This window comes from Coffea arabica, chromosome 4c, assembly GCF_036785885.1.
Source record: "Coffea arabica cultivar ET-39 chromosome 4c, Coffea Arabica ET-39 HiFi, whole genome shotgun sequence".
Taxonomy (NCBI): domain Eukaryota; kingdom Viridiplantae; phylum Streptophyta; class Magnoliopsida; order Gentianales; family Rubiaceae; genus Coffea; species Coffea arabica.
Window position 1 is genome coordinate 5,122,274 of NC_092316.1, and position 15,766 is coordinate 5,138,039.

Genomic DNA, 15,766 nt, shown 5'->3' on the forward strand with positions numbered 1-15,766 from the left:
TTGGCAATGGCCTAGAATGACTCTAGTAAGTGTGTATGATTGGTAATTGCAACCAATTTTGGGTTTAGAAGGAATTTGAGGAAGTTAGGGTTTCATAACCCCCTTTTCTGTCCGATTTTGTATCATATGGTTAGAGGCCGAATTGGCCTTTTCTTAAAACATGAAAGTTGTAGGTATTGATGTGTTTGAGGTGCCTGTAAAATTTCAGGTCATTTGGAGTAGTGTAGAGTGAGATATGTCAATTTTACTGTTACTGTTCTGGGTTGATCAGAATGTGCGATCTGCGCTTGTAATCGTCTGTTTTGACTGGAATTGCTTTGGATTTGGATGTTGGTGTCTTCTGATGAAATGTATCTGGATGTCTTGGCTACCGCATGCCTTTAGAATCAATGCATTTGGACCTGTATAGACTGAGTTGGACTAATTACAGCATAGTGTGATTTGTAAACCTGCAATTACGGTTCTGGTTTGGTAATCTGCATATTTGACCTAGTTGTTCTAGGATTTGGACTGAGTGGCCTTCTACATTGTTGTAGCCCTGTCTTTTAGCTTTGAGATGGTGGGTCTTACACCCTCATCCGATAAGCGTAGTGCAATTTGTACCATTACCGCATAATGAAGGCAAAACTGTTTTTGTTGTTATGGCCAAGATGGCTACATTTCCTGATTTTCTGGTTTGCTATAATGCTTATATATGCATATGAAACCTTATTGGGGTTGTGGTTGGCATGGCTTTATGACTCGTTATCGAGTCTCCATGTACTTGTTTGCATGTTTTAGGGCTCGCTCTCATTCCGGTCATTTCCTAGCTAACTTTTGTACTTGTACTACTTTGAGCCTAGTGAACGGCTTTTGGGAAATGAGATGACTTTTGTGTGAAATGTTGGGACTGATTTGAGGAAATAATGAAGCTTTAATGGCTGGAAAAGTAAGAATTTTAGGGGAGGTGCTGCCCGATTTTCTAGGTCGTTTGGTTCCTTTAAGTTGGATTTGCCTTTTGGTGGAAATGAAAGGTTTTTGGGTTGTTTGCGCCTAAGTCTTCATGTTACCTTTTCGTTTCCAAGAAAATCATGTTTCCACCCTTGCATTAGTATTTAATTGGCAAGGCGTACGACGTGTAGTCGATCCTCACTTGTGCATTTCGTTTACTCGATTTTGGATATGAAACCTTCAATTAGTTTACTTTGATTATTTTAGGGTTTCTTGGCGATTAAGGCCAATCTGAAGTGAAAACTTTTGAAGTTGAGCCGGTGAGTGTACCACTCCCCTCCATTGCTGTTTAACTTGATTTCTGCTCTGCAATCTGTTTATTTGTTTGGGACGAGAGTGTACTTTATCATACTCGTTCTCTTGTCTGTTCATATGCCAATTTACTATGCAAAATTTGAATCTGTTATCTGTATCTGCATCTGTTCGGATTTCTATGACCTATGAGCTCAGTCCTGTGGCTAAGTTATTCGAGTTGGGCCGGCAAGGGCCTGGACGATTAGATAACGAACCACGGTAGTCTGTTCGGGGATTTTGGGTAATGAGACCCTTGATTCCGGGTATACTCGAGTATTACCATTTTGTTCGTTTGAGGTGAGCGGGCCCGGTAAAGGGGTGTTTGGTGGACGAAATTCGGTGTTAAGAGGGGTCTACGGACGCGTTGGTTCTATATATGTTGACGGAGAGTCAACCGGTTTGGATCAAGTACTGCGTTGGAAATTTGGCTCCTGAGAGCCACCCTATCCTTCTGATTTAAATCATTGGTTCCTTTGCTTTACTTCTGACATGTGTATTTGATTTGTTAAATGTGAAATGCCACGATTTTAATGCTATCTGTTTGGTATCTCATTGAGCGCAAGCTCACCCCTTTCTGTTCCTTTTATTTTCCTTACAGGAAAATAAACCCTTTTGGTCTGGATTTGACAAATGGCTGCCAAATTGAGCTAGTTGAACATATCTTTTGTATAGCTCATGTATTAAAACCCTAAGTGTACTTTTTTGGGCGTTTTCTATTTTGATTTGGCAAACCGTGTATATGTATTAATTTTTGAAAGCTTTTGTATGTCATTTTGATTTGTAAACGCTAAAGTTCAGATGTGAATGTTTGTTAGCTATTTCAGTTGGGTTCTGACGGGTCGGTTTCTATTCATGGCCGGCTCCGGATTTCATTTTATTTTATTTTGGGTTATTTTACTATTTTGATTTGTTTACGCGCGTTTGTAAGTTCCGGAATGAAGCAGATAGCTATAATCTGATCCGTAGTCCTGACGAGAGTTGGGCAGGCAGTCCGCTAACCCCTTTGGTTCGCCTTAGGGGAAAGTGGGGGTGTTACAATTTAAGCATCCTCTGACAAGTAAAACGGTCACACTCACACTGATGCTTGCCTGGACACGAAGTTAAAGCATTCTTTAAGATTAATGCCCTGATGACTACTACAATAACATAACTGGGAAGCCATAGGAATTGTTCCACCTCCAGTTTCAGATTGGCCCGTTAGAGTACACCACAAACCATGTTTCCAAGAATGCCGATAAAAGTCCCCATTGAGCCACAGAGACGACATCATGCTCGAATTCGCAGGGGTGCATGATATGTTTTTTGCCGAGATGGGCTATACTAACACCACCCAAAGTTAATAACCATGTCGTAAAAACGTGGATGGCAAAAACAACAGCCATAGTCTAGACCAAGATCAGGTCAGCGTAAATGGAATGGTAAACTCGGCTCATAATGTTCCAAATCTGGCCAATTAGGCAGCGGCAGTGGTGATTCGACCGCGAGGGAGGTGCGATGATATTAATGTCAGTATACACAAATGATGGTATAGAGGAAAGAGATGGCAGTGATAAGGAGATTGGTAAGAGAGGTGAGGAGGAGAAGAGAGGTGACAGTGATGACAAGAAAGGAGAAGAAGGTGAGGAAGCGAAATTGAAAGAAGAAAAAGAAAAGAAATCATCATCCGATGAGGAGGAAGAATCAGCCATGGGAAGAAGAATTGAAGGGCGAGAGAAAGAATCGAGTGGGCATTCGGCAGCCGGTGTTTTTGATTTTGCCGGTGGTGGGGAAAGGTTTTAAACCTCTTGCTATTCTCCACATTTTCTACTTCCATTTTCCACAAAAAAGTATTGAATTATAATTGGAATTATTCTTCTTTTCCTAACATGCCCAAAATCAGAGTTTCTTTTTCTTTCTTATTTTTATTACCTCAATATTAATCATTCCTAAATAATTCCATTAATCAAAAAGCAACCTTTTTGTCTTTATTCGTTCCTAAATAATTTCATTGACCAAAAGGCAACCTTTTTGCTTTTATTCTATCCCTATAGATACTTTATTTAGTTATGTTTCAATACTAAATTCTTTCACAAACTGCTTCAAAAGAAAGCTGTGACAGATCATTAGATTGTATAGATCATCACGGGGAAAGAGACTACAAACCATATAGTTTCTCCATATTTACATAAGAAAAGCTACCAACGTTAATCAACTAACTGGTCCCATTTGTGTCGTCAACAAAACCAGTATATTGTCCAGTTGCTGTTTCTAAAGTTATAGTCCCTACCATATCTTGATTGAAGATTGTTTTAAGAGCCCAATGGTCACGCTTTTTGAAGGCTTGAGGCCGTTAAACAAAAGCTGTCAAATCAATGAGATTTCTCTTTGTTGTCTCTCAGGATTTCGTCAGTATCGGGTAGAATGCCCACAATTGGTATTCAAATATAATCAATAAACTGTGAATTCACTTTTTTACTGCTAACTAGTCATGTAGATTGTCAATTATCTTGGGGAACTTTCATAATATATCGTTCTTCGCTTTGCAGTCAAGGCCACTGTTGAGGACTTGACGACATATACAAGATTATGAAGGAAAGTAGGAGTTTATTGCATTGCTCAAGTTTTCCACCCAACATGTAACAATCTACAAAACAGATCACCTGGGCCATGGCTGATCTTCTCTAATGATCTCAAGCTCCACAAACTTGCAGCAATTGCAAGTCTTGTGTGGCATAATCAACTGCTACTAAAAATTGATTCAAAGTAGCAGTATCATTGATTGCCGCGTACTTAATTTACACCAACCAATCTACATAATATACAATTCTACAGCAAGGAGCACAAGAGACCAAAATTGTTAACCTTCATTACAATGATTACAATTTACGGACAAATACAATTTGCCATGGTGCCAGGACAAACCCAAAACTAGTAGCAAAAGGGGCAGGAAATAATCACAATTTCTCTCAAATATGAAATGCTTGCCTGTCAGATTACAAGATGGAAGTCTAACTCTAATTTTATCTTGGTTGATTCCGGACTTGCATGCATAGTGAGGCTTTACAAGTTTGGCAAAATCCAATTTACACCTGGTTAGCTCTTTTCACCGGGTGAGTATTCCGGAATTCCTGACGGCTGACCCTTCTCCTGAACTCTGCTTACCGGAGGAACACTTGGTCTGGGTACTTGTGAACCAATGACAGGCTTTTGTAGAGGTTTTAGAGCAGCCATAATCTCAGTAAACGAAGGCCTCAATTTTGGGTCACTACAAGGTTATATACATACATATCATGTAAATCGCGGTGAACCTTTTTATGAATTTAATAGCTAACAACTAAACTTTTAACTGCAATGGATGCAAGAAATTTTAGGACAAAATCTGCATCTTCCATTTCCAGGTATGGCAATGAGAAGAAGACTTGTTAAAAGCACAAAGAAAACCATAAAAACACCCATTTGCAAAAAAATCATGTCAGCCGATGGTTCTAACACTTGGTGGAAAAGAAACAAAATCATAACCTCTTATCTAACAAGAAAAAAGTAGAGAAAAGGCCATAGGAGCGACCAAATGTAAAATGAAAAATGGTACTCACGTTTGCCAGCATCTGTGAATGATGGCTGCAATAGCTGGATCAATATCCTCTGGTATGTCGAGACGACGGTGCTGAAACCCAACCGCACCAACAACTTGCATTGGATTCATTCCTCCCCATGGTTGCTGCATAGTACAAAGCTCCCACAGTATAACACCAAAGCTATATACATCACACCTGCAGTGCAACAATTTATCATCAACATTATAAATGAACAGCGCAAAAGAAGAAAGAAGAGCCTACATACTCAAATAGCAGAAATATCAGCAAATATGAAGTCAACCATTTAACTTATGATGTATATTTATATCTTTTGTGTGCCATCTCATTTTGACAGTTTCCTTCAATTCTGGTTGCTATATAATGCGACTAGAAGTGGAAGGCATACTTTTCATCTGATGGCTCATTTCTTAGCACTTCTGGAGCCATCCACTCTGCCTGAGAAGGGTGACAATCAAGAATCAGAATATCTGTTACACAATTTTGTCAAGTCATATTTGAACAATTGCATTTTGTACAGATCAATAAGCAATCCACAATAGCATTGTATACAGATAAAATATCCATCCCAAGAGAGGGCAGACTTCACACAGCAAAGCTCAGTAAATAACACCAAATGCAATGTTGTCTTATTGGCTCTGGATACCTAAGCTATAGAGTTAATCCATAGATTATTCCCCAGGACATGAGTAAGCAAACTGCAAAAGCAGAGCCACTCCACCATATTCTGCAACTTATTACAGCTTGTTCAGAAACAGTCAATACCATGTAATCAACCTACTTTACTCTTAATAGCACAATCCAGCAGAAAAGACAATTCCCTGGCAAACCAATCCACAAACACCGAACATGGAAATTTTGACATCTGATGACAACCAACCTTTGAGTCCACAAGGGTTCAAATGAAAGTGATTGTTAAAAAAAAAGGAAACAAACGAACAAACATGAAGAGGACATATTTATTTCACACAATGGAGCCTCGATAAATCATCCCAACATATGATTTGAATAGATGAGATGGCAGTCAAACATCTGAATTTCATCAATGTAACCTAAGCAATAATGCACAGTTGTGAGTCCTACATAAACGATTACAGGCTCTTTTCAAGTTAGGTTTCATTAGCTTTCAAGTATCTTGAAACTGCATGCGCACATGCAAGTTTTCGTCACCTTATTTCTCTTTACACATTTAAACATGTTTTTAACCAGCTTTTCAAATGAGAAACTAGGAAATTAGCAATTAGATCTAGAACCAGAAAAAGAAGCAGTTCGAAAGAGAAGTTGATTCTATTCAAAGTACAGTTTGAAGGTACAAGCACTGGATTACTACCGACATAAGCCCAACAATCGTTTTCCTAATACATGTTGAGTACATCAAAATTTCCATTATATTTTGAACCATGGATCACAGTAACCACCTTTTTGAGAGAGAAACGTGGCAAGCAAAACATCTCCAAGGCTGAGAGTATTAGGGCCAACAGCATTGAGCTATCTTCTAGAAAAGGGCTGATGATAAAATGATGTAAAAAGAATTAGCCAGTTTGTGTGAATGGAGAACTATAATCTTCCACCATGACAGACATCCAGAAAATACAGAGCCAAGCTAGGGAAGAGGGAGAAACGAAAACTGTGAACAAACTCAAAAGGCAAACATGCAGCAACGTTGTCACAGATAAACTTTTAACGTAAAATCGAAACATTAGCAACATTACTATTCTCGCTTGCTGGAATGTACTCAGGATAAAGGATAAAGAAAGAGTCATGCACAAAGAAATGTCCAACAACTAAACAATAAAGGCAACACCAAAAATGGTAATCAATTAGACTAAACAATTTTTCATGCTATATTTATTTTTCCCAAAGTAAATAAAAGCCAATACACCGGCTTACCGTCCCAGCAGTTGACCTTGAAGAAAGAAATGTGCTATGCTTCATTCTTGATAGCCCAAAATCACATACCTAGTAGAAGAAATTCACATGAGAATTGGTTCATGATGTTTATTTTGTCCATATGCATATGGCAATGTGTGCAAATCTCAAGCATATAATAGATAATAAAATCATCCAGGTTGCTCAGGTATAAGAAATGTCACCTTTTTTACACATGCATGCAGGCAAAAAGAAACAAAAAAATCACCTTTACAACCCAATTCTTATCAACAAGAAGATTTGGAGATTTCAAATCACGATGAACTATTACTGGAGTGCAGTTGTGAAGGTAATTCATCCCCCTAGCCTGCCAATTCAAAAGACCAAAACAAGAGTTTAATAGGCAAAGCCACCATGTAAACAACATAGTAAAAACCAAATGAGTAGCGAAAGTAAGAAAACCAGAACATACAGCATCAAGAGCCATCCTTAATCTTCTTCGCTCATCTAACTGATTGTTGGGGCGATGTAATAACCTATACAAACTACCTCTGCATGCAACAAAAAGCCTCTCATTTCCAAGCTAACATCACAGAGTTTTCTGAGGTAAATTCATTGTGTTCAAAAACATGGGATCTGTAAATAATATTTTACTACAGTAATCATGGTTTTTGACCACGCAATAGCAAATCTGACACTTCCAAAAGCATAATGTTTTAAGTGATCAGGACTAGCAAGGAGAAGAATTTTGATTACTACGTCCTATATAAAAACAGCCAGTTAGTACTTTCAGCATAGTAGCCAAACTCAAAAAGTGATGTAATTAAAACAGCCTAACAGAACTATAAGTCAAAAAGTAATAATGATGGCAGTGATTAGGAGGTGAAGGGGCCGAGAATGGTAGGTTACTGTCAACAGAACATCCTGGCTTTGCGTCCATATGCATATGTTAGGATATGTTCAGGAAAGCAAGATGCAGGATGTGAAACAATGGTATTACTGTATTACCATACTTGGATATTTACAGAATTCCACAATAGTATTTTCAACTCAACTTAGATGCATTAAAATTAAGCTACTAGCATAAGTCAAGGAGATAAGCTGGTAATATTATACCTAAACACTTTGAGAGTAAAATAAAATTTGGCATACCTAGGAAGAAATTCCGTAACAATTGAAAGATTTGGGGGACGCGTAACAGCTCCCATAAAAAGAACAACATTAGGATGCCTTAGTCTTTTCATGATCCAAACCTTGAAAACCAAACAAGAGATAGAATTGGCATCAGATCATATTCAAGATACCTAGGAAACACCGCAAGGTAAATGATACAGAATGAGCGGAATTTGATAAAGCAATCAAGCCTCAAATGCTAAGTGATCATTGAAAAACACCAGTCATTTCTTAAAAAGATTAAAAACATTCACTCAAAGGTTTTCATGGTGAAGAAAAAACATAACCATCACTGTGTTGCCCAGAAAAATAGCACCAGAAACAAACATGTGATCATGCTAAATAGTAAAGGAGACCAAATCTTACTTATGATCAAATTTTTCTTATGAATGAGGAAGTATAACTAATATATATCAATATAAACCACATCTCCATATAGCATGGTAGCCAGATGCAAAAGCTACAAAGGCATGTAAATTAGATTTTTGACGAACAAATTAGTTACTACTAAAACAAAATGGCAACTCTAAGAAGGCAATAAAGAAAGCTCAATAACACGTGAATGCACTTCTTCAATAGCCCCAAGAAAATGCTTGATTACTCTTGAAAAGTAATTGCACAATCAGCCAAAATACTTTGAACCAGGGCTTCATACCCATAGCAAAGATTTTGATACTCAACAAGCAGAACATGAAAAATAATTTGATAGGTCTGTGGTGATATTATTTGCACTGTCCAGCTTATGGGGTACCATTGACGTGAAGACCAATGATGATCAGCATACTGTCCTCTTTTACCATGACTAAATGACAGAAACATGTAATCTTTCCCTAGTAACTGAGCAATTTTGCCTGTCACATGCGAATCTGCAACTTCGAAAAATAAATGACCAAACTTTAAAAAACAATTAGATATCATCTACAGTTATGCATACTCTAAGCACTTAATGTCTGGGGTCAGTTATGTAACGGAAATACTAGCTACACGCTCTTCTGTGATAATCCTCTCTCTGGATTAGGAGAACATCCTTCTACCCATTAGTAGGATGTTTCTGCCTGTTGCTCACAGGCCAAGATATCTATGACAAGCCACAGATGCTAGAAAGCAACCTAACCCTTTAAGGCTTTGCAAATAATCCAATTTGCAAGAAGAAATGTCCCATGAAAATACAGCAAATTTACCTCACTTTTAAATTCTTCAAGGGATTCACCAGCTATATCTTGGTCAAGGAATCTCTTAACAGCAACTTCCTGTTAAATAGAAGCAAGCCTCATGTATCCACAGAACAGAAGGCAATAAAAATAACAAATACAGCAAAGAAGGACTTCCAAGCATTTAAAATAATAACAGGATGAAAAGGAGTAATGGTACACTCAAACCAATACAAGACTAAGCCTAAACAGCAGTAGCAATAGTACTAATATAATTTGATTTTATGCCAAAGACTTGCAGAGATGAGTAACTGCTTGAAAAGATTGGCAAGAAAGGATGAAATCGCAAACACAATGTCCGATAATCCATGCCTATTAGCCAATCTTAATTAATTTCAGTGATGATTATTTTAAGCAATTCAAAAGAAAGCAAGATGCTTGCACAAGCTGATGTAAAGAGAATCTTTAGATCTTTCATTGACATGTAAGACCAAGGTCGTTCATCTAAATCTTGAAAAGATCTTGCCCAATATTTCCACAATTGGTGCGGAATCTGGATAAAGACAATGACAAAAGAACATTATTCCAAGGAAAACATGCTTAGACTTGAACTCATTGAGTTATGTGAAGGAACTCACTTTCATAGATTGGCAGGGCTTTTCTCTAAGAAGCAACCTAAACCACTAAGAGACTCTTACAGAAAGGAATAATACACTTTCTAGAGCCTTTTTATGAGCATTTATACATTTAATGTCATCAATATCCCAACAAGTACTTAACACAACAATAAACTCAGGCTTGTACAGGTGAACCACTAGTCCAACTTGCTAAACTTAACAGCAAAGACTAGAGTTCCACTTACATGCAAAAGAGGAGACCAAATAATAATCCAAAGAGGCAAATAGAAATTGAGAATTAAAAAACTACAGATTTAACACTAATGAACTTACAGTGCCATGCCAGTCTCCATGATAGACCTCACCATAAGATCCTACATGAGAGTGATAACAAGGGCATGAGCATTTATAACAATATGGAACATTCTGGAATGACAGATGAACTTTCATTTGGTAGGATAGGAGCAGGTCAGTACCAAGTCCGATACGCTCACCCAAGGCCATATCCTCCCAAGGAATCTCGCAATCAGCTACATCATCAAGCATAGCATCCGATTTTGCACTGTCATTGCCTGTAGACCTATCTGATGTTCTTTCACCATCACCTAAAGCCTCTTGCTCTCGGCTGCCACTTCCCCGTTGGTTGTATGCAGCAGCATCTGCATCTTCATCACTTTTTGCACAGCCGAATGGGTTAAAGAAAGCAGCTGGACTATCAGGTGAAGAGGCACCAATCTCCAAGTTCTCATACTGCTTACTGACAGCTGCAGTTGTGGCCACTACAGCTGCAGCTGTGGCTGTAGCAGCAGCAGTTACAGGGAGCTCAAGGTTGGCATCAGTGCCAGTCTTTGCTACAGCTACTACCATTGAAGATGCAACAACAGCTGCAGCAGCTGCGGCAGCTGCAGCAACAGGAACATTTTTTGTATATATCGCAGGAGTTACTTCAGGCTGTGATGGTACATGCTGACCTGTTCCTTCCCTAAAATCAATTTGATGCTCTACCTGATCCCTGGGAATGCCTTTAGAGCATAGACCATGATAAGGTAGAGGGGGCAAGAAGCGAGCCCAACTAACATTATCCTGACCCAATATCCTTTTGGTGTTGCCCTTTTCTTCATTTTCCCCATCTCCTTTTAGAGACTTGGAATCTACTGGCACATTATTGAACTGCTTAGGATATATTTCAGTAAACAAGCTCGGAGGGGCAACAACACCACTCTCGAGCAACACATCATGAAGTTTCTGAGCTAGATGTGGATTTTCTTGAGCAGCATCAATCATGTATTGTGATACATCCTTTACTTTCATTTTATGTACTGCTGGTGAGCTTACGCCCTCAGTCCAAGAAGGAGACCTTGCATGAGAATAAGGAGGATTAGGCCTGCTACGAACATCTGGTATGAGCTTCCTTACACCATTAGGCTTTGGTATGTCTTCAGCAGACTTGTTGGATCCTTCCTCAACTTTAATTTGAGGCAAATTCTGGAAAGCCAGACATTCACCTTCACTATTTGATTCAACTGTGGCAGCACTGCTATCAGCAAATCGAGATTCAACCTCTGAATGGTCTTGAAGTAAATTAGGAACCAGAGCACTGGAGGAAGCAAAATGAGAATTATCATCTTTCAAGAAATCATTAGCTGATGGAAATGCTTCTTCATATTCAGTATTTGCTGCTGTTATGTCAGCTGGAATAAGGGTGCCAGGGTCTCCCATTAAATCAACAATGTATTCCCTGCAACAACATTATGCTTCCATTACTGAACTGGCATATCCAGTATTAGAGATTAAACTCTGAAAAGGGACATTTTTCTCAATGCAGTGAAGGAGAATTTCCACAAAACAACAGATCAGTTTGCAGACTCAAGACCTTGAGAATTCTAACATGGTTTTGGCTGAGAATTAATACAAAGAAAGTTCAGAAAGTGGAATATTAGAGGCACTTTTGATCAATGATTACAACATTTTGCTAGTAGAGCAAAACAATCCATCATTCAGAAAATTTTTTCTGTTGAAAATTTTAGGGAAAATTGTGAAAAAGGATGTGCTTAGACCCATAATTCCTTAAACAAGAACAATTTCTGGCCATGTATCATAAAGGGCATTTCTACTCACGTTTTACAAAATGAATGCTATTTTTGTATATATTTTGCAGTGTATTTAATACAAAAATGTGTAAAATGTCCTTTGTACTCAATAGCCTACCTAATCTACATTTCCAGCATGCCCTTTGCCGATATTTTCCCAAACATTTAACTCTTTCATACTTCACAAACTTGCTGCATGATACCATAATAGGAAATGCAACTTGCAGAGACAACATAATCAGACTCATAAAAAAATTAACTGAGATCCATTTGAAATGAGAATATGATAAGATTCCTAGAAAATGCATGAAAATCACCTTCCATCATCAATCTTTACAAAGTTTATAGCCGCATCATGGGAGCCTGTGTACTGCTGCCCTTTGACTAACCGACAGGGAATGCCCAAACAATCAGCCAAAACCTACACAAACACAAATAAGAGAACCAGCAAGTTCAAACCTAATAGAAGCCCTAAAGAAGACCAATATAATCATGAGAAAGGGGAAAAACAGAATTATACCGTAGGAAAAATTTTAGTGGAATGAAACTAGAAAGAAATGCATTTTCAAAAAGCCCAATTACCATAAGCATTAGGCATATAATGGTAAAACCAACAATTTATGCAAAGATAAGAAGGGCAGTACCATGACTTAACTTCGACAGCTAATTATTAATCCTTCTATTATGGTGCTTCTACAAACACAAGCTCACTTGACTTTGCTTTGTAGAATTTCGCAAGAGATGAAAGCTATATCTCCATAGACCATCTGGTTAATTATTCATTAGAAAAGACAGATGTTCTGATATATTAGATAATTAAGTTTCCCACCAAGAAAAAATAGCGACTCATATGAACCTCTGGCATGTGTGTGACTAATAAGGCCTTGTCCATCATAAAATCTTAAAGCTCAATAATTGAATCCCCTCCAACTTAATGTACAAGGTTCATCATTTTTCACTCCAGTCAATTTACTACATAAGTAGCATCCCCTTGTATCCTCTAAATTACATAGTTGCCCATAAAAACTAATCTTTATCTTCCTTTAGACTTCCCCTAAGATTATTAGATTTTGTTGATATAGCATCCTAGCAGTTCAAATGAGGTAAATATATGGACAATAATACAATAAACTCTGGGCTATCTATGTTAACTAGCCAGCAAACTTCAAGTTACCTTGAACAACAATGCACGGTGACGAGCCAATCCAATAGTCAAGGAACCAAGAGGTAAAACCATGCTCCCAAGAGTTGCCTTCAATTCATAACTGAGACTTCTCCATGCCATCGACATTTTCTCAGGATCGCCAACAGGGCCCCCCATATAATCAGAAACAATGATGGCAAGCTTCCGTAACAAATTATGGCCTACAAAAATAACGGATCCTAACCTTGACTTGACAGCCATCTCTAAGGCTTCTTGTTCAAGTTTCAGCAACTTAGTGTCGTTAGCTTTACTCACAAGAATTGCTTCCCAAGTGATACTATCTGAAACTGGTGTTCCTTGCAGATCAATGAGGGAAGGCATTTTTGATGAAGAGAACTCCGTGAAGATGCCATATAGGTCATAAAAACCATCCAGGATGTTGTCATCATAACTCAGGGCATTATAATTCTGTGAAGCATGGGTAAATCTATAATATGAGATATGTTAGAAAGCTACAAGGAATACTAACTATGTCAAAGTTCTAACTAAGAAGCTCGTGCCAAGTAGCAAAACAAGAACAAAGATTGCCTACACTACCTATTTGCACAGCACTGACGGAAATAACTGAGTGCTGTCCGTAATATGATTCTTTCTATAGGCCACTCAAGGATTAGGGCAAACAAAGAAAATGTGCAACAAGATGACCACGGCAGGAATTATTAAAAAAAGATTGTCACAAGCAAGCAAACTTACCCAATATTGATAAGCAACAACCTCTGCTCGGGTATTATCCGGTGGAAGAGAGCCCAAACTAATCTGTTTAACAGCTTCAATCTGAACTGCCTCAGGATCTTCCCTGGCACTTAACTCTAAAGCTAATTGTATTTGATACTCCTCCTCGATATCAGGATCCCTTGAATTACTGGACCCCGAATCTCGCCTCATGGCTTCCAAAGAAGCATCTATTCCACTACTACCCAACGAATCAGAAGGTTCCATATTGTCTACCCCCGGAACATTGGAAGAGGAAGGAGGACTTGGACTCTTTCTATGTGTGACTGAATTCAACCATCCTGATATAGCTGAAAAGGGTTTATTATGCTCAGAAGTATGCTGGGACCTAGAGTGAGAAAACCTTTCAGGTGAAGATACATCACTTAACCTATTCCATTTCGATGATGAAGTAGACCCTTCTGAATCCTCAGGCTGATTAGACCCTATATGGAGCTTCTTTAGGAAATTTTTCATATTCTTTTCACTAAGCTACAGCAGCCAATGCTATAGAAAAAAATATATGGCCGTAAATCTCTCCATTGTCTCACTCCAAACATGGATTCTTGGCCACAAAAGTTACAGTTCACGAACAATAAGTGCACATGATCAACCTCTCCCAATAAGGCCCTTCAGGTCAACATCTTATAAAACTCCAAAAACCCACCATCAAATCCATCAACTTTTACCACCATTTCAATCCAATACACAATAAAGTTTGCTTCTTTATACCAATTCCCAGATGCCCCAACTAAAGCAAATCAACCCTTTTTGTGTCCTTTACCCAAACACAAAATCCAATCTTGAAAGCCAGTACAAGACCAACAACTTCAAAAAACAGAAAAGCCATTAAAGATTGTTCTTCAATGACCTTATTAGCAGCAAGAAAAGATCTTCCATACATCCAAATGAACGATTAACGCATTCAACAGAGAGAAATAATCAAATAAACGTTGAAGGGGAAAAGGGAAGAATGAACAATATTTTAGACTAAGAAGAGAGAGGAAAGGGATCAGTGGTCAGTTTGAAAGCAGAGACAGTAAAGACTAACAAGTGGGACTGAGACATCAAGAAGCAAAGATGACCCACTTGCAATTTTTGAGGCAGAAAAGATTTTTTACAAAAGCCCAGAAAAATTATGGAGGAAAAGTTGTACTACCACCAAATTGAGCTAACGAAGACGACAATTCTGCTGGGAAAAACAAAACCAACTTGTGGCTTTCCGGTGGCTTTTCCTTTTTCTCTCACACGCACTGGCACACCACATAGTTGTAGTTGAAGTACTTGAGCACAGAGGGAGAGTCTGGTGAAATGTGATTGGTTGATCCAATCTCTGAATTAGGAGAATTGCAAACTTCAGAAAGTCAGCTGAGTTGGAAATTTAAGCAGAGTACAAAGTGGAATATTTAACGGTGCGATTTTTCAGCCTATCATACTTTTATAGGAGAATTTAACGTGGACACTCCTGTGTCCCACCAGGCATGGATGAAAAAGTAAAAGGCGGCTATATGACAGGAAATGGTAAGTTATATTACAACAAAAAACTACCCTTAGACCCGTTTGGACAGTCATTTTGGCCAAAAATTGCATCGTTTTCGGGTCATTTTTTTTATTATTATTTTTTGTTTATATACATTAAATTGTTACAATAATTTTTTTAAAAGAAAAATTTTAAAAAAATTGCAATTCAAACCAGGCATTAACTGTGATTTAATTGTATCAGGTCCCTACAGTTTCTTGGTTCTCTACAATTTGACCCTCTTGATTTATTGGTTAAGGTGCAAACACTTGTTGTGCTAATCATTTATTATATGCAATTGGTATGTAAAAGAATCCCCAAAAAATAACATGGAAGAAAATGATAACTATAGCCCATGGATCAATTAAAATTTAATCAGATAAAATTACAAAAGAATTGTTATATTAAAAACGTGTCTCATAAGGTTTATCTGTAGTTTTCAGGGTTGCCTAAGTAGAAAGAACCAAAAAAACAAAAACAAAAAGAACAAGCAAACAGCAGTCAATTTCAATTCCAAATTACGTATTTCGGGCAAAATTTGACAAAAGTACCATTGATTGTAAGTTTTCCCTGATT

General features: G+C 38.0%; 1 protein-coding gene across 4 annotated transcripts; it reads right to left on the reverse strand.

Moving 5' to 3' along the window:
- Positions 1 to 4,109: 4,109 nt before the first annotated feature.
- On the reverse strand, positions 4,110 to 15,075 carry LOC113741718 (probable serine/threonine-protein kinase SIS8). 4 transcript variants are annotated; one of them, XM_072045661.1, is made up of 14 exons: positions 14,831 to 15,075; positions 13,654 to 14,499; positions 12,931 to 13,387; positions 12,074 to 12,177; positions 10,143 to 11,404; positions 10,000 to 10,040; positions 9,080 to 9,148; positions 7,878 to 7,978; positions 7,198 to 7,276; positions 6,994 to 7,092; positions 6,747 to 6,815; positions 5,245 to 5,294; positions 4,857 to 5,033; positions 4,110 to 4,528 (listed from the first exon to the last, which is right to left on the reverse strand). In XM_072045661.1, exons 3-14 carry the CDS (start codon positions 13,279 to 13,281, stop codon positions 4,357 to 4,359), a joined length of 2,574 nt encoding a protein of 857 aa, XP_071901762.1. In that variant the 5' UTR covers positions 13,282 to 13,387; positions 13,654 to 14,499; positions 14,831 to 15,075; the 3' UTR covers positions 4,110 to 4,356. The 4 variants fall into 4 exon arrangements, 3 of the variants coding, with proteins under 3 accessions (XP_071901762.1, XP_027125115.2, XP_027125117.2); XM_027269314.2 differs by having other exon boundaries at positions 12,931 to 13,368; positions 13,654 to 15,075; XM_027269316.2 differs by having other exon boundaries at positions 13,654 to 14,862.
- Between the last annotated feature and the right edge of the window lie 691 nt (positions 15,076 to 15,766).